The sequence below is a fragment of the Camellia sinensis genome, chromosome 6 (genome assembly GCF_055761805.1).
Source record: "Camellia sinensis isolate YWXY chromosome 6, ASM5576180v1, whole genome shotgun sequence".
In the NCBI taxonomy this organism is placed as follows: Eukaryota; Viridiplantae; Streptophyta; class Magnoliopsida; order Ericales; family Theaceae; genus Camellia; species Camellia sinensis.
Genome location: NC_138966.1, coordinates 19,349,849 through 19,375,541, shown reverse-complemented (window position 1 = coordinate 19,375,541; position 25,693 = coordinate 19,349,849). Strand labels below are relative to the sequence as shown.

General features: G+C 34.4%; 1 protein-coding gene and 1 long non-coding RNA gene across 2 annotated transcripts; one reads left to right on the top strand and one right to left on the bottom strand.

Annotated features, from left to right (window-relative positions):
• Positions 1 to 8,175: 8,175 nt before the first annotated feature.
• Positions 8,176 to 14,590, top strand: LOC145792579 (uncharacterized). Its single transcript, XR_014331999.1, has 3 exons — positions 8,176 to 8,561; positions 8,694 to 8,796; positions 14,271 to 14,590. It is a non-coding gene; the product is annotated as an uncharacterized LOC145792579 (long non-coding RNA).
• A 6,813-nt stretch (positions 14,591 to 21,403) lies between these two features.
• On the bottom strand, positions 21,404 to 23,132 carry LOC145793198 (scopoletin glucosyltransferase-like). The gene is made up of 3 exons (XM_082875954.1): positions 22,944 to 23,132; positions 22,811 to 22,901; positions 21,404 to 21,456 (listed from the first exon to the last, which is right to left on the bottom strand). Exons 1-3 carry the CDS (start codon positions 23,130 to 23,132, stop codon positions 21,404 to 21,406), a joined length of 333 nt encoding a protein of 110 aa, XP_082732080.1.
• Between the last annotated feature and the right edge of the window lie 2,561 nt (positions 23,133 to 25,693).

The following is a 25,693-nucleotide window of genomic DNA, read 5'->3' as shown; positions in this document are numbered from 1 at the left end:
CACCCATTTTCATGTACACGGACCTTGAAGTCATGACCCAAGAAAACACTTTCTACAAACCCTCATTTCTCTCTCGCACTTGAATCTACTCCTCTCTCACAAGTATTGAAGTCGTGACTCAAGAAGACACTCTGTAAACCATTTTTTCTATTTCGCACTAAAGCCCCTCTCTTCTGTCTCACACTTAAGCCCTTCGTGCATGCTAGCATTGAAGCTATTATCCAAGAAGGTACCATATGCAAACCCACTATTCTTTCTAACAGTGAAGGCCCCTCTTGCACGCAAGCACTTTTTCTCATTGTCGGAACCAACTCTATCCTTTCCGTCTAAAACACTCATTTCAGAAAAATCGAAGGTCAAAACCTCTCTCCACAAAAAAAGAAAAAGAAAAAGATAATTAATGTAGCTATTTTTTTTGTGAGAAAAAATACAGAGAAACAAATAATAAAAAATCTGTAATTTTCAAAATTAATAGAAAACATTACCTTGTTTAGTATGGAGTTTTCAATAATTAATTTTTAAAATTTGGTGATAAAATTTATTTTCGTTTTAGAACATAACCCAAACTTGACCAAATATTACTTTTGTCGTTTCTTTTAATTGTTCTCAAAACTATAGGAGACGAAAAAATAAATTCGTCAGAAAAAAAAGAGGCGCCAATTTTTTTTCTTGTTGGCGCCAATTATTTTAGCTCATTGGAGACGAACATTTTTGTCACAAAATTTAAAGTATTTTGTGACAAAAGGAATTCGTCACCAATAAATTCCAAACTTATTAGACGATGTCGTTTCATTTTCTTATTTATTTGGTGACAAATATATTTTTTGTCTGGGAAGGATAAGTTATGGGAGACGGAAATATTTTGTCACCAATAAACCCTTCATGCTCGTTTTATCTTTCTGTTAATTAGGCGACAAATATATTTTTGTCTCGGAAGGATATGTTTTGGGAGACGAAAATATTTCGTCACTAATAAATTCTCCATGTGTCGTGTTGCATTTTGATTGATTGTGCGACGAATATATTTTCGTCTCCTAACGTTAAGTTGAAGGAGACGAAAATATTTCATCACCAATAAATTCTCCATCCCTACACAACGTTGTTTTTGTATTTTTGTTGATTAGGCAATGAACATATGAGTTTGAAACGAAAATATTTTGTCACTAATTATTTCTCTTTATTAAAATGCCGTCAGAAACTAAGAGACACTCTTCCTTAATCACTTACTTTCACACACACACAAATACTAAAGTCGTGACCCGAAAAGACACCCTCTACAAATCCTCATTTCTCTCGCACACTTGAGTCTCCTCTCTTACAAGTATTGAAGATGTGACTCGAGAAAACAATCTTTATAAACCATCTCTTCTATTTTGCACTGAAGTTCCTCTATTCTCTCTCACATTTAAGCCATTTGTGCATGCAAACATTATTATCCAAGAAGACATTTTGTGCAAAGCTACTATTCTTTCTCACAATAAACCCCTCTCCACAAAAAGAAAATAATAATAATAATAATAATAATACTAATAATAATAATAATTAAACAAGGAAACAAAATACAAGAAATCTAGGCTATTATTGTGACAAAATTTGGTGACGAAATTTTTTTTGTCTTAAAATTTAACCCAAAGATGACAAAATATTGATTTTGTCGTTTGTTTTAATTTTTCTCAAACGTATAGGAGACGAAAAAGAATTTCGTCTGCAAAATTCAGGTGCCAATTTCATTTGCATTGGCTCAAATTATTTTAGCTCATTGGAGATGAACATTTTTGTCACAAAATATATATATTTTTTGCAACGAACGTAATTTGTCACCAATAAATTCCCTACCTATTAAACAATGTCATTGCATATTTCCATTTATTAGGCGACAAATATATTTTTGTCTGGGAATGATAAGTTATGGAAGACAAAAATATTTCATCACCAATAAACACTCCATCATGCAAACGATGTCGTTTCATCTTTCTATTAAATGGGCGACAAATATATTTTTATCTTTGAAGAATAAGTTGTGGGAGATGAAAATATTTCGTCACTAATAAATTCTGATTGATTGCGCGATGAATATATTTTTCGTCTCATAAGGTTATGTTGTGGAAGACAAAAATATTTCGTCACCAATAATAAATTCTCTGTTCTTGTATTTAAGGAGACAAAAATATTTTATCACTAATTATTTCTCTTTATTAAAATGCTATGGTTTTGTGTTTTGGAGCACTGAAACCGTCACCCCAAGAGACACACTCTGACCCTTATCACTCATTTTCATGTGCACGGACACTCAAGTCATGACCCAAGAAGACACTTCCTACAAACCCTCATTTCTCTCTCACACTTGAGCCTACTCCTCTCTCACAAGTATTGAAGTCGTGAAGCAAGAAGACACTCTGTAAACCATTTCTTTTATTTTCGCACTAAAGCCCCTCTCATATGTCTCACACTTAAGCCCTTCATGCATGTCAGTATTGAAAGCTATTATCCAAGAAGGCACCCTATGCAAAACCGACTATTCTTTCTCATAGTGAAGGTGCCCCTTGCATAAACACTTTTTCTCATTGTCTAAACCAATTCTACCATTTCCATCTAGAACACACATTTTAGAAAAATCGCAAGTCAAAACCCCTTTCCACAAAAAAAAAAAAAAAAAAAAAAAAAAAAAAAAAGATAATTAATGTACCTTTTTTTTTGTGAGAAAAAAAACAGAGGAAAAATTAATAATAATTTTTTAATTTTCAAAATTAATAAAAAAACATTACCTTATTTAGTATGCAGTTTTCAATAATTAATTTTTGATTTTTAATCTATATTTTTTTAGTGAACATTTTTTAATATTATAATTTTTTTTTCTTTTTTTTTTTTTACTTTTTAAATCCCTTTAATTTAGATGAGGGCAAATTGCAGCAGTTGTCCCGATACTTTGGTCCTTGTGTCATATAAACGTTATGTGCCATATTTATATCTATCTATCTATCTATATATCTATTATAGAGAAAAGCTAAGGATCATGAAAAAACTTTTATGAAAATGATCATAAAAGAATTATGACCCTTGGATTACCTTGATTAGTGTGTGGTGCTTTATTTTAAGTGTAAGCCAAGAGTCATAAATCTTTCATGATCATTTTCATAAAAAAAAATTCATGATACCTAGTATTGCTCATATATTAAGCAAAAGGGGGTTTTTAACCCTAAGCCTTGTGGGAGCTCCAATCTCCTAATCTAAATTTCTTGATTTTTTGATTTAAAAAAAAAAAATCTTAGCATTTATTAACATCTCCCAACTCTCAAGTCTTACCCTCATAATAACACTTTAATGCATTAAGAACAAGCATAAAAAATATTCTTTAAAATCCAACACATATGAATTCCTTGAAAAGTCCCAACACATATGATTATTATCCCTCATAATAACACTTTAATGCATTAAAAACAAACATAAAAAAAATTTCTTGAAAAGTCCAACACATATGATTATTATCAAAATATTAAACATTAATATAATATAATAAAAAAAAGACGTTTAATTCCTTGAAAAGTCCAACACATATGATTATTATCAAAATATTAAACTTTAATATAATATAAAAAAAGAAAAAAAAGAAGACATTTAAAAAAAAAACATTTAAAAATCACAATTCACATATATAGATAATTGTAAACACAATAAAATAGGAGGGCATTCATGTCTACACGTTTTTTTTATAAGATCTCCTCCATTATAATAAGATAGCACTTTATTTCTCTCATCTTATAATCTATACTATATATTAAGCAAAAGGGAGTTTTTAACTCCAAACTTTGTGGGCGCTCCAATCTCCCAATCTAAATTTTCTGATTTCTTGATTTCAAAAAAAAAAACTTAGCATTTGTTAATTTCTCCCAACTCCCAAGTCTTACCCTCATAATAACACTTTAATGCATTAAGAACAAGCATAAAAAAAATTCTTTGACATCCAACACATGAATTCCTTGAAAAGTCCCGACACATATGATTATTGTCCCCCATAATAACACTTTAATGCATTAAGAACAAGCATAAAAAAAATTTCTTGAAAAGTCCAACACATATGATTATTATCAAAATATTAAACTTTAATATAATATAAAAAATGAAAAAAAAAAGACATTTAAAAAAAAATTAAAAATCACAATTCACAGCTCCTATCTCCCAATCTAAATTTCCTGATTTAAAAAAAAAAATCTTAGCATTTATTAACTTCTCCCAACTCCCAAGTCTTACCCTCATAATAACACTTCAATGCATTAAGAACAAGCATAAAAAAAATTCTTTGAAATCCAACACATGAATTCCTTGAAAAGTCCCAACACATATGATTATTATCCCTCATAATAACACTTTAATACATTAAGAACAAGCATAAAAAAAATTTCTTGAAAAGTCCAACACATATGATTATTATCAAAATATTGAATTTTAATATAATATAAAAAATAAAAAAAAAGAAGACATTTAAAAAAAAAAGAAAAGAAAACATTTAAAAATCGCAATTCACATATATAGATAATTGTAAACACAATCCGTGCATAGCATGGGTGATATGCTAGTCTATATATAAGGAAACGGGGATTTCTAACCTCCAAGCCTTGTGGGAGCTTCAATAACCCAATTTTAATTTTCTAAATTTTTGATTTACAAAAAAAATTCTCAGCATTTATTGATTTGGTCAAAATCCCCTTATCAGCATTTATTAATTTTTTTCAATCCACATACATTTCCACATGCTTGCATTTATTGATTTGGTCAAAATTTCCTGATCAACATTTATTAAATTTTTCAATTCACATGCCTTTTGAGAGCTTTAGTTAAAATCTCCTCATACAAATAATTATAGATACAACTCGTGCATAGTTATTGTTAGGAATGGCAACGGGGCGAGGCGGGGCCGGGGATCACCCTCCCCGTCCCCGATCCCCGATGGTGGAAACTTCCCCCGTCCCCGGTCCCGACCCCGACGGGGAGCTCATCACTGCCCCCGCCCCCGCCCCTTAACGGGGATCGGGTTTCCCCAACCCCGAAAAGTCCCCGACCAAAAGAAAAAAAAAAAAAAATCAGTTCCAAATTTCTTCAAGAACAACAACAATCAGATCTAACATCAACAACAATCTGATGAGCTTAAAAAAAAAATCAGATCTAACATCAACAACAACAACAATCTGATGAGCTAAAAAAAAAAAAAATCAGATCTAACATATATATATATATATAACAGATCTAACATATATATATATAACAAATCTAATAGGAGGGAGAGGAGGGCGAATCGCCGTCGGTGGAGAAGGGAGAGGAGGGCTCAAACAGTGGTGGAGTTGTGGTGGCTCAATCGGCGGAGGAGGGAGAGAAGGGCGAATCGCCGTCGGTGACTGCAAGACAGAGAGTTGACAGAGAAGAACGAGAGAGTGAGAGAGAGTTGAGATGAGAGTGAGAGTGAGAGAGAGAGAGAGATAAATCTGAGTTAGATGAGAGCAACACAGTAAGGGGAAAATATCTGAGTGTGATATATATGTGATATATAAATCTAATGGTTTGGTTTATTATAAATATATACGGTTTGGTTTATTATTATTATTATTATTATTATTATTATTATTATTATTATTATTATTATTATTATTATTATTATTATTATATATAAGGGGTATAAAAGTAATTTCACTTCGGGGAAATTCGGGGATGGGGCCGGGGTCGAGGACGGGGACGGGGATCGGGCCGGGCCGGGGCTTAAATAATGATCACCGTCCCCGGCCCGAAACAGATCGGGGATTGATTTTCAAATACGATCTTCTCCCCGTCGGGGGTATTATTCGGGGAAAAACCGCTCAAATCGGGGTCGGGATCGGGGATCCCCGTCGGGTCGATTTCAAATTGTCATCCCTAGTTATTGTAGCACTCTTTTCAACTTCTCTCATACACTATGGTTAGTGATAAGATTGTTAAATTATTTTTATAAAAAATCTAAAAAAATAATTTGTATATTAAAAAAATTAAAATAAATATAAATATCTATAATCATCTCGTGCATAGCACGGGTGATAGTCTAGTCTATACTATATATTAAGCAAAAGGGGGTTTTTAACCCCAAGACCTGTGGGAGCTCCAATCTCCTAATCCTAATTTTCTAATTTATTGATTTAAAAAAAAAAAACCTCAGCATTTATTGACTTCTCCCAACCCAACCTCAGTATTTATTGACTTCTCCCAACCCACAATCCCTTTTGACTTCTCTCATAATTACTGCAACACCATTTTCAATTTCTCCCATATACTATTGTTACACACAAAAATAAAAAATAAAAAGATAAGAATTTAGCTATAGATCTCAAAAAGATATAACATCTAAATTTGAATTATGATTTAATAATATAATTATGTATTTTTTTTATGTATATCTATCAAAATTTTAAATCACTTAATGGGACAAATTAATCAATTTTCCAAAATTATTAATTTTTAATTTACAAAATAGATTAAAAAAACTATTGACTGATTTATTTATTTAATAACAAAAATATTTCATAATCTCTCCCTCCTAATCTCTTACAAATTTTCAAAAAACAATATTAAAACTTGCATTCATTTTCTCTTCTCCAAAAAATCAGAAAATATTTTCTATTAAAGTTGTAGATATCTACATATATTTTATTTATTATATTATAACATAACAAAATCAATAAAACTTTAAATCAATAAAACTCACATGTCTATCACATATCTAACTCACATCATAACTTACCTAAATAATAATAATAAAAAACAAATGAGAATCACAGATAAATTAAATTTAAAAAAAAAAAAAAGATAGCCACAACTCCATCTTAAATAAATTAAAAAAAAAATACCCGAATAGAAACCACACAAAAATAAAAATAAAAATAAAAAGATATATCTATCTATCTATCTATCTATCTATATCTATACTACATATTAAGCAAAATGGAGTTTTTAACCCCCAAGACCTATGGGAGCTTCAATATCCCAATCTGAATTTTTTAAATTTTTTATTTTTTTAAAAAAAAAAAACTCAGCATTTATTGATTTGGTAAAAATCCCCTGATCAGTATTTATTAACTTTTTTTCAATCCACATATCTTTCCACATTGCTGCAATTATTGATATGGTCAAAATCTCCTGATCAGCATTTAAAATTCCCTCATACAAATAATTATAGATACGATTCGTGTATAGTTACTGCAATACCCTTTTCAATTTCTCCCATACATTATGGTTAGTGATAAGAAAAAAAAAATTAAAAAACATAATTTATATATTAAAAAAATTTAAAAACAAATATAAATATCCATAATTATCTCGTGTATAGCACGGGTGAAATTTTAAATATTAAAATGGAAAAGGCAGAATTTACTCATAAAACGAAATGGCCTAAAAAAGTGTTTTGAGAAGTTAATTAAAAACTAATTTTTTATTTTTTTTTGATTTTTTTTTTTTTTATCTTTTGATAGATAAAAAATATAAAAAATAATCAGTGTGTTTGGTTTGAATTTTTTTTATTTAGTTTATTTAAAATTGAGTTTTTTTATTTTCATGTTTTTTTGTTTTTAGCGAATTTTTTTAAAATTTTAATCGTTTTTTTTACTTTTTTAGATGCACTTTATCTAGATATATTTAAAAAGTAAAAAATTTGTGAAAAAATATTTTAAAATAAATACATAAAAATATAAATAATGTATTGAATTCTCATATTTTTTAATATTTTTGGTATTTAGTGAATTTTTAAAAGATTTTTTTTCACAATTTTTTTTACTTTTTAGGTATACGTATGTTAGGTATGTCTAAATATTTAAAATATTTAAAAAATTCAATAAAAATAAAAAACACGAAAGATAAGGAAATAAATTTTTTTTGAAAAACTCTAGACTAGTAAGATGAATATAACTTAAAATGATTTAAAGTAAAAAGTAATTTTTAATTAAACTTTTCACATCGCCCAAAGTGTCGGTAAAAGTGTTGTGGTTCACGTATCACATATATCGCTTTTAATCCGCACGTCATCATTCGTCGTTTGAATCCCACGTGTCACCATCCACCTGGCACCAACCCGAGAAGGTATTGAGTGGGCTTGGAACATTCATTGCACCACAACACAAGATTGAACACTTATCCATTTGTCAAATAAAGGAAGACACAAAAATGATGGAATTCTTTTGACCAATCAAACTCGATTTGGAGCACCATATAGCTTTGCCCCTGGGGCAAAATATAATTTCTCCACCAACCCCTCCGTCACCCTTGTCTCTCTGATTGAACCTCTCTCTTCTCTGCCACCCAACACGTAAGCCCAATACCAACAAACGTCCACTCTCTCTCTCTATACGCACGTACATTAGAATAGAGATATATTAGTAAGAAGGAACTCCTCGTGAATAGAGATGTACTCTCTCTCTCTCTCACACTCTCTCTCTAAAAAGTTCGAATCGAAACCGATATTCGTGGCTGAATTGTCGAACACAGAAGTGGACCGAGCAGCTTCGTCGTTCTCGCTTCCAGGTCCCCTCTCCGCCTCACCCACACCACATGTTCGTTCCATTTATGTCTTCGATCCTCAATTTTCGTCACCTTCTGCCTTCTCTTCTCTCTTCTCTCTCTCGATGTTAAGTTTCAGACTTATTAGGGTTTGTTTATTTTTTCGTTTTAATTGTCCATTTCAGGGTACACTAGGGTTTGATTCACTGTTTTGAGATCGATCTGGTGTGGCCATGGCTGGTACCAGCCACTTGATCTCTGTTCATCCCGAAGAGCTCAAGTTCCAGTGTACGCCCAATCTCTCTCTCTCTCTCTCTCTGTGTGTTTATTGCATTGAAAGATGTTTGTAATTTTATCTAAAATTCAGCTTGATTCTACCAATTTTACTCGATTGTTTGGGAAATGATGGCTTTCTAGGTTAAAAGTGCATCTAATTATTGATTTAGTTCAGCATAGAAAGCTCGCTCTTTTAGCTTCTGTGATTAGGAGCCAGAGTCCCACCAGTGAGAACCGCAGTACTGAGAAAAAGCTCACTCTTTTAGTTTCTACGATTTGTGAAGCAGTGTCTTACGATGTTGGGCTAACGTGTAATGTTTCTGGGTATTATAACTCGACAGAACTATTGATATATATAAGATTGTTTCAGAAAAATAAGCTTGCGAACTGTTTGATTGAATTGAAAATATAAAATTGAAATAATTTGAAAAAATCAAAAGTTGATAGATTTGAAATGGGAAAAAAAAAACAAAAAAAAAAACCCTGAATTTATGACGTAAATCCCCCATGTAGCTATAGGGGTATTTTGGAAAAATCAAGAAAATGAGACATCCACACCAACAAATGTCTTCCCTTTATAATAGTATAGATAGATAGATAGATAGATAGATAGAAGATATGTATGTATTTGATGTGAAATTATGGGAGAAAATGATGCATACAGAGGCCCAAAGAGTTCAGAACAACTCATCACTCTTCTCTGTCTGTCCGTCTCTCTCTTTCTCTCTGTGTCTCTGTTACTCTTCTCTTTCTCTCTCTCACTCATCACTCTTCTCTGTCTATCTGTCTCTCTCTTTTTCTCTGTGTCTCTCATCCATCTCTCTTCTCTCTATCTCTTTTCTCTCTCTCTCTCTCTCTCTCTCTCTCTCTCTCTGTGTCTCTCACTCATCTCTTTCTCTCACCACTCATCTTCTCTACCACCTTCACCACTACTGTAAACGCATTTCACTACCACCACTACTACCATGGTCGCCATTTCACCTCTGCGACTACCATTACTACTACCATCGCTACCACTCCACTACCACCACTGCCACTACTACTACTACCATTACCTGTCTTTCACCACCGCCACTCCATCTACTCTACCACTACCATAACTTTACCACTAATCTCCTTCGCCATCACCACCACCACCATCGTCTCTTATCCACCACCTTCACCACTACTGCCGCTTTCTCTCCTCTACCACAAAATATTACCTCTCTTCTCTCTCTCACTTATCACTCTTCTCTGTCTGTCAGTCTTTGTCTCTGTCTCTTTCTTTTTCTCTCTTTGTCTGTCGCTCATCTCTCTTCTATCTATCTCTCTCATCTCTCTATCTCTCTTCTCTCTCGCTCATTTATCTTCTCTCTATTTCTCTCTCTCTGTCTCTCTCGCCCATCTTTTTTCTCTCTTCGTCTCTCTTTTTCTATGTCTTTCTCTCGATCATCTCTTTTCGCTCTATTTCTCTCTCTCTGTCTATCTCTTGCTCATATCTTGTTTCTCTCTATTTTTCTATATGTCTCTATTCCTTTTCTATTCCCGCTCGGGTTCCCCCCAACCCAAATCCAAAATCCCCAATCTCAAAAATCCCTAATCTCTCCCCCCCTTCTTTTCCATTCCAGCTCGGGTTTCCCCCCACCCCAAACCCAAACCCAAAATCCCCAATCTCTTGAACTAAAATCCCCAATCTCAAAATCCCTAATCTCTTCTTACGTCTCTCTCTCTCTCTCTCTCTCTCCGTCTCAATTTGTTTCAGATGATGAAGACATTTACGACGGCCTTCAAGACGAGCCATGAGAGGAACGAACTCTTCACCTCCTTTAAAACTCCAAGAGATCTCTCTCTCTCTCTCTCTCTCAATTCTTATTGATTCATTACCATGACGTGTTCTTTGATTATCACAGATTTTTCAATTGCTAAAGTTCAAAAAAGTGGACGAAAGAAGCACAAAGTGCGCTGGATGTCGAAGAGAGCTATGGCAATTCCTCAAGTCATCATCGAACTTCAAGACCAAGCCCTAAGAGAATGTACTCTCCGATGTCTCAGTACTTTCCTTCTCGAGGTCCATTCTAATCTCAAAACCTTCATGTGTAATTTTCTATTCTATGATTAATTTATTTCTTTCTTGGGTTTCATGTTAATCAACCTATCAGTTTGGATTCTTTTCTTATTATTGGTTTCTTTCTGAAATTAGGCATGTTCTGTATTGATTAATTTTCCTCAAATATGTATTTCTTTGCTAAATTTCAGTGGATTGGGTTTCATTTCATAGATGTTAGTGTCTTTTCTGTGTGATATACCATCAACTATTTAAACTTAAAAGATCAGGTTTTACTCTTATTATGGTTTGCTCAATTGGGTGCTTGCTGTTAGCATTAATTTGTTTATTTAACTTAATTCTAATTTTTATTTCCATGTTTGTTGACTATCACCTGAATGGGCTTCAGAAATTTTCTAGTTACCAAGTCTACCACAATGACCCAGCATAAAGACTATATGATATTTCATTTTTGCTCTCAAAATGTCACTTGATTTTGTCACGCTGATTTGATTTTGATTAGACAAATGGGACTGCTTAGCTGATTTATGAGTTGCAACGGGGCTCACTTTAAAAACTATGTAAGATGCAAACTGCAATTATAAAGGCATTGTGGTCATCTCAGTCTTTGTGCTTTTTATTTTTGTCGTATTTTTTTCCACTCTTAATAAAAGTTAGGTTTTTATAAATATAAATATTTTTTTATCATGTTATTGTTTGTTGAAACATATTGATATTCATGCTCAAACTATGGTTTTTATGTGTTTTCTTGTTCTCCAGGTTGAGGATGCTACCAAAGCTCTTGGAGCAACAAACGGGGCAACTCTAGAAAAGAACGGACTGATTCTGTGAGTACCATATGCAAAAAGCATTCTTGGACCGGGATCAGGGCCATCAGGATCTTCTCAGTCAAGCAGTCTTGCGGCTGCCGCAATTGAGGCAACAGCATTTGCTCAACAGGTAGGCATGTATTGTTTCATTTTTATTATAAATGTATAATGGTCTATTCTATACTAAATATGTTAGTGTGGCAATTTTGGATGTTCACTTCTTCGTTATATGTATATACACTGCCATCATGTTATATGTATATACACTTCTTCGTCATGGGGTTTGGTATTCTTATGATCACCAAACTCAGCAGTATGTCCCCTACTCTGATCAAAGTGACAATAAAACAGCTGGAAAACAAAATGTGAGATAAATTCTATACTTTTATTACTATTATATTCATGATACTTGTACATCTTCTTCATATTATCTAATTGTTTGTAAATAACCTCTTGCAATTCAATGAAAAAAAGACTTACACGGAAACCGAACTTGATGAAGTGCGAGTTGAATGGATTAATTTCGTACTAAAGAATATGAGTTGAAATCCAATGTAAGTATGATATAACTTCCGTTATTTAAATTGCTAATCAACAATTTCTTTAGTTGGTAAGGAATATATAATCACTTCAAGATTTCATTTTAGATTTGTTGATTCTATGTATATTTGGTTTTATGACTTTAAAATATCTGCTCATACATTGAAGATTTTCATTTTGGATTTATTGATTCTATGTATATGTCATATTTATATATGGTAATCCAAACATTTTATACTAATAATAATCAAAGTTGTTATTCATTTTCTATTGATGCAGTAGATGACGAGTCAGTGTGATGAGAAAATGTTCGATTTTGTCTTTTGTAAGACAAGAACAATCTCTACAAAAAATATTAAGTTTATTCATATGCTTCTAGTGGTTTCTGAATTAATTTGTGTTTTTATTTTTCAAGTCAGAAATTTCTTGGAGAAATGCAAAATATGGTCAAAGAATTCAACAATTTCATTTTTTCAAGTTTTTTTATTTTTTAATATATGTAAGCACAGTTAAAAACTTTTTATTAATTCCTTTGTATATACTTTTAAACATTTAACTTTCATTTATGAAATATATGACGTTATTCCATTCAATATATGGTTGTGATTCAAAATATAGTATATAGTGCGCATTACATTCTTCAAATACATATAACGTGTGATCTTATCTGATTATTAATCACATGTTTTATTAGATATTAATCACACTTAAAATCTGTAAAAGATGTGATCTAAATATTTTTAATCACACTTAAAATGTATGATCTAAATGTTATTAATCTCATTTAAAATGTGTGATCTAAATATTATTAATCACACTTAAAAGATGCGATCTAAATATTTTTAATCACACTTAAAAGGTGTGATCTAAATGTTATTAATCACACTTAAAATGTGTGATCTAAATATTTTTAATCACACTTAAAAGTTATGATCTAAATATTTTTAATCACACTTAAAATATGTGATCTAAATATTTTTAATCATACTTAAAAGGTGTGATCTAAATGTTATTAATCACACTTAAAATATGTGATTAAAAATGACCCCTTTTAATCACACTCCCAAAGATCACACTTTAACAAAACTAAAAGGTGTGATTAAATAACATACATCACACAAAAAAAGTGTGATTTTTATATGTTTTTGTAGTAGTGTCATTTTACTTTTGTGTATATTTTGTGATGAGGCCTCTCAGAAAGCATTGAGGTAGAAGATCAACAGAGAGCTATTAATTTGGATGAATTGTAGCAACTTCATATTCTTTTGCTTGTAACTTAGATAAAATTTGATTAGAATAGGGAGAGATTTCAAAAAAATTAGAAAGAACACAATCAATTTGCTGTGAAATTCCATGTGTTCTTTTTTCCTTATCCTCTAAGCATGTAAGTGAAACATAATAAAAACCAAATAAGTGGCAAAATGAGAAAGGGAAACTATTAAACATGGATTGGAAGACTCACATAATAGGAGATTAATTTATGATTCCTTAAAATGCATCTTTCACATCATAGAATAAAGAACTAAGATTTCAGTTTCCATGATTGTATTTTCTGTTTGTTCTTGAGTTTGGTCTGAAGTTTCATGATAATGGTAAGCAACTAGCTGAGTAACTAATATAGGGTATTAAGACAGAACTTTAGATTTGATATAGTTGTGGAAGAAAGAAAGGGATATGAGTTTGGTATCAGTAATTGTTCCATATCTTGTGAAATGTAAATGGATTTTTTCACAATCTATCTGGCCCATGCTTATATGCCCCCTAATTGTGAACGGTGTAAATTACTCATTTTTCTTTTTTCACCCAGAAAAATCATCTTATAATGAAATCTCAACAAGTCCTCTAATCTATATTTCAAAGAATTGAATGAAACTAGTGAATAATTTGAAACATCTTTTAAGTTGAAATGATATATAGGAAAAGGATAGATATGAACAATGCAATTCTTTATTATCAAGCATTAAATTTGTTTTACTAGTGATACATTTCATTGTTATATTGGTTCATTCTTCCTTACAGGAACAATCAAAAGCTAACATATTTGTCTTACTAATGATACATTTCATTATTATATTGGTCATTCTTTCTTATAGGAGCAATTAAAGGGTAACATCGCGAACAGAGAAAGGATGTATACAAAACACAGGTGTGGTTCTAGGTCAATCCCTGTTAGAGTAGAAAAACTGGTACGTATCCTTGCACTTTAAGAATTAAATGGACCAATATAAGTTATATGAACTTACGGCACATTAATGGGATGCACCATTTGTGAATTAGCCTTAAAATTAATTTTTTGTTCTCATAATCTCGAAAAAAAAGTCTGTTAGAGGGGTAAATTGTATAATTGATCTAATTGTAAATTGATGAGTTACTAATGTTTTTAATCTTTTGTATAATTAATTAATTAATAAAGCTTTTAATTTATTTTTTTGCAGATTGGATTGGGGTGGCATTTTTGACGTGCAACAATGATCTAATTTGCTTGCATGTTCATTTTTGTTTGATAAGGATACACATACTTTGTGGAGTTGCACTAGTTATTGTTGGATTTTTGGTAAAATTGAACAAGTTATAACTTTTGGATATTTTGTGGATATTTCACTATTTTATTGTATTAGGATGAAATTATTTGTGATGATGAATGGATATTTTCATTTTGTTAATTCGTAAATGTGTTGATAACAGGTTAGGTTAAGTTGTGATGGAATTGTTATATTCAACAGGTTTCAACATGAACAGGGTTATATTTGTTGAACTAAAATTTAGATTTTGATAAAATAGGTATATAATATGGAAAAAAATATTATGAAATTATTGACAAAATTTTCCATCCCTAAAGAAGGTTCTTTTGTCTCTTATTTCGCTTAGGTGGATGATTAATTTTGTCATGAATTTTTTATTTCGTCACTAAATGCATTTGTCGTGACAAAAAATATTGTCACATTTTGTCACTATTATCCTCAATGTGTGACGAATTTTTTTTGACATTATTTTATCATTTTTAATGATGAATTTGTTTTTGTCTCTATTTGTAGCTTCTTTGACAAAAAAATTTCGTCTTCGTTTATATTAAACGTGACAAAATTATTTTGTCACCATTTCTTATATTTATGACAAAATAATTGTGTATCTAATTTCTCTTTTAATGACAAAATATTTTGTCGCTAATTACTTACAAGTATGTTCCCAACAGAGTGTATTTGAGACAAAAAAATTCGTCACAAATTTATCATTTTTAATGATGAATTTGTTTTTGTCTCTATTGGTAGCTTCTTTGACAAAATTTTTTTGTCTTCGTTTATATTAAACGTGACAAAATTATTTCGTCTTTATTTCTTATATTTATGACAAAATATTTTTGTCTCTAATTTCTTCCTTTAATGACAAAATATTTTGTCGCTAATTACTTACAAGTATGTTTCCAACAGAGTGTATTAGAGACAAAAAAATTGATCACAAATTTATCATTTTTAATGATGAATTGGTTTTTATCTCTATTGGTAGCTTCTTTGACAAAAAAATTTCGTCTTCGTTTATATTAAGCGTGACAAAATTATTTCGTCTCTATTTCTTGTAGTTATGACGAAATACTTTTGTCTCTAATTTCTTCCTTTAATGACAAAATATTTTGTCGCTAATTACTTGCAAGTATGTTCCCAACAGAGCGTATTGGAGACAAAAAAATTCGTCACAAATTTATCATTTTCAATGACGAAATTGTTTTTTCGTCTCTACGACCCTTTAGCGACGAGGCTTTGGCGACAAAACGGGTGACGAAAAATTTTCGTCGTAATTAGTTTGGGTGACGAAATATATATATTTTGGGACAAATTTGTTTCGTCTTTAAATCCCAAATTTGTTGTAGTGAGAGATGTCTTCAACACTGTACAAGACTCAAACGAAGATCTGTTTGGAAAGTCTTAATGCAGCAGAAGACAAGGAGTCACCAGACTTATGGCACAGAAGACTAGCTCACATGAGTGAGAAGGGGATTGCATCTGTTGGCAAAGCAATCCAAGATACCCTTATCGAAAGGGAGTGCCCTAAAGGCATGTGATCATTGCCTTTATGGCAAACAGCATCGAGTATCATTTAGTTCAATGAGCAAGAGAAAAACAGAAGTGCTTAGTATGGTATACTCGGATGTTAGTGGCCCAATCGAAGTGGAGTCACTTGGCGGCCGCAAGTATTTTCTGACTTTCATTGATGATGCATCAAGGAAGTTGTGGACGTATTTCCTGAAGACGAAGGATGGGGTATTCCTGCACTTTCAGGAGTTCTATGCAATGGTGGAAAGAGAAACCAGGAAGATGTTGAAATGTCTTCGCACAGACAATGGTGGCGAATACACTTCCAATGCTTTTGAAGCATATTGTGCTAGCAGAGGTATCCAGCACGAGACAACAATTCCCGATACCCCACAACACAATGGTGTGGCAGAGAGGATGAACCGCACTATTGTTGAAAGAGTCAGATGTATGCTCAGAATGGCAAAGTTGCCAAAGTCATTCTGGAATAAAGCCGCCCGTACAACCTGTTATCTCAACAACAGGCCGCCTTCAGTCCTATTGAATTTTGCGATACCTGGGGAAGTCTGGTCTAGAAGAAAGGTATCATATTCTCACTTGAGAGTCTTTGGGTGTAAGGCGTTCGCACACATCTCCAAAGAAAATAGACAGAAGCTTGATGACAAGTCCACTCCATGTATATTTGTGGGCTATTCAGATGCAACATTTGGGTACAAATTGTGGGACCCGGTGAACAAGAAGATGTTCGAGAGCAAAGATGTTGTGTTCCAAGAAAACCAAATAGTAGCAGATTTTGAGAAGTCTACAAAGTTTAGAGATGTCATCACTCCAGACTTGTTCCCATCTCCCGAGCCATCACAAAATGCTAGATGTAATGATGTGCAACAAGAAGTGCCAGAGTTGCAAGATCCTATGCCAAAAATTGAAGATCAGGAGGAAAGAGATGAAGACCCGGATGAAGAGGGTGTTGAGCAAGGGGAGCAACCCCCTCAATCAGAGGCAACTGGGCCTCAGTTGCGGAGATCTGGAAGAGCTGTCATGCCATCAACCAAATATCCCGCTTCTCAGCATATTCTGATTACTGATGAGGGGGAGCCCGAGAGTTTTACGGAAGCAAAGAGTCATACGAAGAAAGACTATTGGATGCAAGCCATGAAAGAGGAGATGAGTTCTTTGCAGAAGAACCACACTTATGAACTTGTTCCACTTCCAAGAGGTAACAGAACCTTGAAGAACAAATGGGTGTATAAGTTGAAGAAAGATGGCAACGGTAAACTATTGCAGCATAAAGCTCGCTTAGTGGTCAAAGGTTTTCGACAGAAAAAAAAGAATTGATTTTGATGAGATCTTCTCTCCAGTTGTGAAGATGACTTCCATTCGAGTAGCTCTGGGATTAGCAGCTTGCTTGAATCTAGAGGTAAAACAGATGGATGTCGAGACTACCTTTCTCCACGGTGATTTGGAGGAAGAAATCTATATGGAGCAACCAGAAGGATTTGAAGTTAAAGGAAAACATAATTTAGTCTGCAAACTAAAGAAAAGTCACTGTGGCCTGAAGCAGGCACCAAGACAATGGTACAGGAAGTTTGATTCATTCATGGTGGATCACGAGTACACAAGAACGGTAGCAGACCAGTGTGTATATTTTCGAAGGTTTTCAGATGGAAACTTCATCATCCTACTGTTGTATGTCGATGATATGCTGATCATTGGGCAGAATACTGTTATGATCAACAAGTTGAAAAAGGACTTGTCGCAGTATTTTGACATGAAGAATTTAGGCCCAGCACAGCAGATTTTGGGCATGAAGATTGTTCGTGACATGAAAGCCAAGAAGATATGACTGTCACGGGAAAAATATGTTGAACGAGTGATTAAAAGGTTTAACATGAAAGATACCAAGCCAGTCAATACTCCGCTGGCTAACCATTTCAAGCTGAGCAAGAGTTCTTGTCCCTCATCTATAAATGAAAGAAAAGAGATAGAGGCAATTCCCTACTCATCTGCAGTAGGGAGTTTGATGTATGCAATGGTGTCCATCCGACCAGATGTTGCTCATGCTGTTGGAGTAGTAAGCAGATTTCTTTCCAATCCAGGGAAAGAGCATTGGGAAGCAGTCAAGTGGATTCTGAGGTACCTTAAGGGTATATGTAAAATGTGTTTGTGCTTTGGAGGAACTAAACCAGTCCTGGAAGGCTATACTCATTCAGATATGGCAGACGATCTTGATGGTAGGAAATCTACATCAGGACTTCTATTTACTTTTGCAGGGGGAGCCGTGTCTTGGCAGTCCAAGCTGCAGAAGTGTGTTGCTTTATCCACAACCGAGGCAGAGTATATTACCGCAGCGGAAGTTGGGAAAGAAATGTTGTGGTTAAAGCGATTTCTCCACGAACTGGGACTAAAGCAGGAAAAGTTCACGGTACATTGTGATAGCCAGAGTGCCATAGACCTGAGCAAGAATTCTATGTACCATTCTCGCATAAAACACATCGATGTTTGGTATCATTGGATACGCGAAGTGATGGAAAAACAGTTATTAGAACTGGTCAAGATCCACACAGATAAGAATCTAGCTGACATGCTTACAAAGGTGGTCTCGAGAGACAAACTCGAAGTATGCAGAGACATTGCTGGGATGGACTTCCAATAAGGATCCTACTCCCCATGGGTGTGGAGGGGGAGAACTGTTGAGTATCCACACCAATGTGAACTTGGCTATGGAAGTCAAGTATGGAGGCTACAAACTTGCTGAAGTTTTTCAAACCTAGGGTGGCTTGCCATTAACTTTGGTAATTGGTTGTTGGCAAGCAGAGGTTGAGTTTGGCATTTTCGTTTGTGTATAAAATGGGAAGAAGTGAGCTGAGTTAGTTCATCAGAAAGAGAAGGAAACACAGAGAGTGTAATCTGTGAGTGAGAGTGCTATAGAGAGAATGAGATGTGAGTGTTGTAAAACTCCCTCCGAGAAAAATTCTATAGTGGATATCTCTCCCGTGGACGTAGGCTATTGCCGAACCACATAAATTTCTTGTCTTTTATGTGTGTGATTGATTTCTAGTGTGCCTTAATCCTAACATGGAGATGCATTGAAAAGGGTCACCAAAACTTGGAGAGTGGCAGAGAACAGTCCAAAAGTGGCACGGGTGGTAGTGCATTGGTGGATGGTGAGTAAATGTGGTGGCAATAGCGGCTAGACTGGGGGTGGATGGGTTAGGGTTAAATTTTGGGAGGGTAGAAATGGTGATAAATTTATAATTTATGTTATGACAAAATTATAATAATAAAGAAGTTTAAAAAAATGAGAGATCTAAAGTAATTGTTGGGGGTGCTATTAGTAGAGCACTCCATAAACAAATAAACAAAATGGGGTCCTAAGTAATTAGGTGAGAGCTATTACTAGCTTCAAAATGTAATCACCACACGCACTGTTTGAGTAACACGTATCACTAGTGCATCACAGAAAGATGAAAAATACCTTGTTTGGTTATCACTTTTTATCTAAAAATTGAATCTTTTGTTTTTTTTTTTTTTTTTTGGTGAATTTTTTTTAATATTTTACACAAATTTTTGTATTTGGTGAATTTTTTATAGATTTTTGTATAAATTTTATATTTTTTAAGTATATCAAGATTAAGTTAATCTTAAAAAAATTAAAAAAATTGATTTACATATCTAAAAAAATCACTAAAAATACAAAAATATGAATTTCATAAAACTATTTTTGAAAATTTTAAACCAAATAGAGTTAAAAACCAAATTAGTAGACTCCAATTTAGGTTGTGGACCAAAAACCCAAGCAGTGAATAGAGTTATCCTCATCCTAATGAATAGAATTGAACTTAACCTGTGATGTGCTAAATAAGGATGGCTCTATTTGCACCTCAAAAGATTGGTTAGACGCTATAATTTAATGATTTTTTTTATATTATTATGTCCCTATTCCAAATAATTAAAAAGTACTTGATATTGAAAAAAGTTTCAATTTTTCCTTCTCTCTTTTCTTCTCACTTTCTTCACTTTACATCTTCATTCATATTCAACATTATTTCCTTTGAATCTATCATTCTTACATTCTATTTCATATTAAGGCTAGTAGTGGACAATGAAAAAGATATTTCCAAATTGTTTTTTATAAAGAATGTAGATTTTTTTGTCCATCTTCATTGTTTTTGGTCGATGGATTTTCAAAATTTGTTCAGAAATTCAATACCAAACAAATTATATTTATTTGAAAACTTATTTCTAAAAAGATTTCATATATTCAACACTATGTTTCCGAATTATTTGACATTGTTCGTATTTAATATCCGAACAAATTGTGTATGTTCAAGTATTTAATTTTCTAATTTCTTCATATTCCAGTTCCAAAAAAAAAAGAGAAAAAACTATCAAGTATTATATCTCAGTAAGAAGGGTTAACTCAAGTCCAAGTAGGTCCAATTGGAGCCCAAATGGAAAGCCCAAAACCAATGGACCTAAGCGAATCCTATTGAAATGGCCTGAAAAATTGTCAACCAAATGAATCGGAAAGGCCCAACAAGCTTATGACCCCAAAGAAGTCCCAACAAGCCCACTCGAGGAGGTCACCATCATAGGGGCATCTAAGGGAATTAAACCGGTGAAACCCTTGAAGGAGATCCATCCTCTGAGGTAAGCACTTTAATCTCGAAAGGGTTCAGAATCACAAACCTAGAGATCTCTTAAGCTCGGACTCGAAAGACTACTAAGCAAACTTAGAGATCTAAAACACTTAGCTTCAAACGAATTCAAACGCAATATAGTAGTCACTCTCTTAATGAGTCCCAAAACACTTGCAATTTCGAAACTTTTCGAAATCGACGCACCAGAACCATAAGTGTGGCAAAGTCCAAACAAAGGACCCGATCCCGATTACAATGAGTGAAGATAAATTCACTCTTCCGTTAAACTAGCCTATACACGGGTCTAGGTAGCATGACCTAGAAGGTCCATGAGACTTGACAATATTTGTGACAGAGCGTTCTCTTGAACTAGCCTTGACCTTTCTATGGCAGGGTGTCCCCTGGGACTACCCCTAACCCTTTGGGATAATTGGAGATCATTGGTTAGGTGTGGCTAAAAAGAAGAATTCGCTGAGAAGTTTGTCTTACCTCTGCGGGATTTTCTTCATCCTCGGAGGAATGACTTCTTTGGACAAAATTGTTAGAGAGAATATTTCCCTATGTGCTTCCATGTGCAAGCACATGGGGCTCAATCTTTGATCTTGAGTTGCCTACAAATAGACACTTACCCATAGCATTACAAGGACAATTGAGAGACTACACTTGGAGAGAACTAATCTCCATACTTGATTTCTTACTTGCGAGTGAAAGTGGGAGATCTATGGGAGAGTTATGCCATTATTCTCTCTCTAATCTCTTTGTCTTCTTCTTCATCCAATCTCTCATCTCCATCATCTCTTTTTTGTTGTGTTCTTAGTTGTTACTATTGAAGAATCTAAAGCCTCTATACATTTCTATAGGAATTATTGAATTCCTCCGGTGTGCTTTGACTATTCCGGTGAGTCTTCAAATTTTCTGACAACGTTCTTGTACCACTCATACATTCTCCATGTAAATTACACATGTTCATAAACTTTTTTCTAAATAAATTCAATTTTGTTCATTATCCGAAAAAAATATATATAAATATTTAGTTTTGTGTTTCCATGTTTGGAAGCCTATTTAATTTGTGGTATGTACTAGGTATCTTTCTAGAATTTTTGAGGATATAATAAGTATTATTTAGGGTGTTCAAAATAATAGAATAAATTTCAAATTTTAAATTGGGGTGTCCAAAGTATTGAGTTGTCCAACCAAACTTTTGGAGTGCAAATAGAACTACCTGCTGAACAAGTACACTAATGTTTAAAAAATATATAATAAGCCCTACATACTTAACATAATTATACAAACGTCTCTTTTAGTAAGAGTAAAACAAGTGTAACCAGTGCATGAAATGAATATGCATAATCAAATTTTACTTTTTACTATAAAGGAGATGAAGCATAATTTTTCATGCATAATATTTATTTATTTTTTACATAGTTTTTCATGCATAATATTAACAATATGATTGATGTAAGAGTCAGTATTTATGAAAATTTATTTCTTAGGAGAGCTTAGTGTAATTATATCATATTTGTGGGGCTAATTGTATTTTAATTTACTATTGAAAAAAAAACACACAGCACAAAGAGCGGAGAAAGCTGATGTTGCATAAATGAACACCTCAAGCAAAGAACAGAGTATTAATATAAGCTTCTAATTTCTTTTTTTATGTATAAGTATTTTAGATAGAACAGTGTTAGAATTTCCCATCTTTACCTTCACCTACTCCACTACACACTCCACTTCACCTAACCCACTATCACCTCCACTACACCTACTACCACATTTTCTTCTATATATAGATTGTATAGGAATTGTAATTAATCAATCATCATGTATCTATCAATCAATCAATAAATACATAAATTTTTACATGGTATCAGAGCATTAAGTTTTAGACCTATATTTCTTTCTCACCGGCGGGCAGTCGGTCGGCAACCTTGCCTTCACTGCCCGCTGGAGATTGGGTGCACATACCTTCACTCTTGTTGTGTTTTCCAGCCTCCATAACCCGCTTCACTGCTTTTGCTATTGTTTCTCCCTTGATACAATCACTTCCTGCTCCAATCTGCCATTACCGAGCACCAACCCCAACCCCAATTCTCAAAACCTCAGTCACCAACTTCTCATTATAGAATTGCTTCGCAAATCGTGGCCAAGTCACCATTGGGACACCGGCACAAACACCTTCCAGGATCGAATTCCACCCGCAGTGAGTCACAAAACCCCCAATCGATTCATGATCAAGAATCAAAACTTGAGGTGCCCAACCTCTTATGATTAGTCCCTTGTTCTTCATTCTCTCCTCAAACTCCTCCGGCAACCGCTTCTCATCACCGTCTTCTTCGATCTTGCCTTTCCTTCTCTCCCGAAAACCCTACCGATCGGCGGATCCTTGTCTTGCTCAACGGCTTTGCTCTCAAGTCCTCGCACTCGATCTTCTTCACAGCTCTTTAGAATCGCGGAAGGGGTGGCCTATGTCGCCGGTCACGACGAAGAATCCAGACCTGTCATGGTATTCCGCATTAAGCAAGACTACCAGAAGTTTCATTCTCAAAAAAAAAATGTTTACTCGTTTACTGGTGTTCACTCTGGAAGTTGCCATTCAAACTATGGCCAGAAATGTTGAAAAATTTGTTCTGCTCTTTGACGCGAGCTTTTACAGATCAGCATCAGCTTTCATGAACAAGCTGTCACCAAACACTTTACAGCCATTCTCTCTCTCTCAATTCGGAGAACATATTTTCTCTCTCCCCCTTTACTTTTTCTCTCACCCACGTTGCCCCCATTTCTTTATTTTATTTTATTTTATTTTATTTTATTTTATTTATTTATTAAAAAAAAAAAAAAGACGAGGCAGCCTCTAAGCTACTTGAGCATATAACCCAAAAGGGGAAGATGCTCTGTTATTACACTTTATCATCACGGGGCTTGAAAATAGCACCACCAGCACTAGCAATAGCACATCATCCCTTTCTTTTCTTTTCTTTATTCTCCACTCACAAAACATTTTGCACCTCACCCGTTGCTCCACTTTCTTTCTTTTCTTTTATTTTCTTTATTTATTTATTTATTTTATTATAAAAAAAAAAAAAAAAAAAACAACAACAACAACAACAACAACAACAAACACGGAGGAAGAAGACGAACTGCAAACTCATTTTATTCATATCGGGCCTCACCCCGATCATCATTTTACACACAAAAAAACAAAAAAACAAAAAAACAAAAAAACAAAAATACAAAACAACCACACCCACAGTGGGATTTTTCTTTTTCCTTCTCTATTCTACTGCAGGTCTCTTCTTCTTACTTTTATCTTGGGTGTCCCGTGCCAGTCCGGTCTCCGTGTTTCCTTGTCCACTGAGCACGTTCACTCCCCCATACTCCTCCACTGCAGCATATGGAGGACCTCCAAATCGGAACATCACGGTGGCCTTCCGCTTCAGCTCCTTGTTTTCTGCCCTTAGCACGCTTATCTCTGCTCGCGCATCCTTATACATGCATTGGAGCAGAGCCAGCTGGGAGTTTAAATGCTGCACCTCATTTGTCCTACTCTGCAGCCGGTTCGACAAATTTGTGACCGCCGTCATGCTTTCCACACATGCCTTCAAAGTATACTGATTGGCCTCCACATCCGACAGCACTGCCATTCTTTGCTCCACAGACCGCATCGGAAAGTTCAGCGGAGTAAACTCCGGGGCACTCGGTTGATGTTCCAGTGCCACCGCTCCAGTTCTCTCTCTTGTTGACTCGTTGAGGTCGGGAAAGAGGGTGAGCAGACTCCGGGAAGACGAGGCCATTTTTCTAGGCAACAGAGTGTTACAGCGTATTACAGAGTTTCTCTCTCAGCACAACAGTGTTACAGCCTCTCTCTCTCAGCACAACGAAGAGTTTTACAGAGGATTTCGCAGTTTTTTTGCTTCTGCCTCGGCCTCAGGCTCTGTCATGGTTAAATAGCCGAGGCAGCCACGCGCATCGCGCGCCTCTTGCCGCCCGACACACTGGCACGCCTTTTCATGGCACATCTTTTGATAAAATGGACACGCCTTTTGATGGCACACCTTTTGATGAATTGGGCACGCCTTTTGATGGCACGCTTTTTTGACAACTTTGGGCACACCTTTTGAGGGTGCAACTTTTTCAGGGGTCCGACAAGACTCTGTAAACTGTCCCGACATTGATTCCGGTTAGCTCCTTTATGGGTCCGACAAGACTCTGTAAACTGTCCCGACATAGATTCCGGTTAGTTTCTACAAGGGTCCGACAAGACTCTGTAAACTGTCCCGACATTGATTCCGGTTAGTTTCTACAAGGGTCCAGCAAGACTCCGTAAACTGTCACAACATTGTCTTCTACAACGGTCCGACATGACCCCATAAACTGTCTTCTACAACGGTCCGACATGACCCCATAAACTGTCTTCTACAACGGTCCGACATGACCCCATAAACTGTCTTCTACCACGGTCCGAAATGACACCCCCATACAGTGTCCTCTACAAAGTTATGACACCCCCATACAGTGTCCTCTACAACGTTATGACACCCCATACAGTGTCTTCACCAACGGTCTGACACGACCATACAGTGTCTCCTATCCTTTTTTATTTTTATGTATTTTCTTGTTTTGTTACTCTCTCCAAACTCAAGTTGGTTAGTCTCTCCTCCTTGAGTTTGCGGGGGGCTGTTAGAATTTCCCATCTTTACCTTCACCTACTCCACTACACACTCCACTTCACCTAACCCACTATCACCTCCACTACACCTACTACCACATTTTCTTCTATATATAGATTGTATAGGAATTGTAATTAATCAATCATCATGTATCTATCAATCAATCAATAAATACATAAAT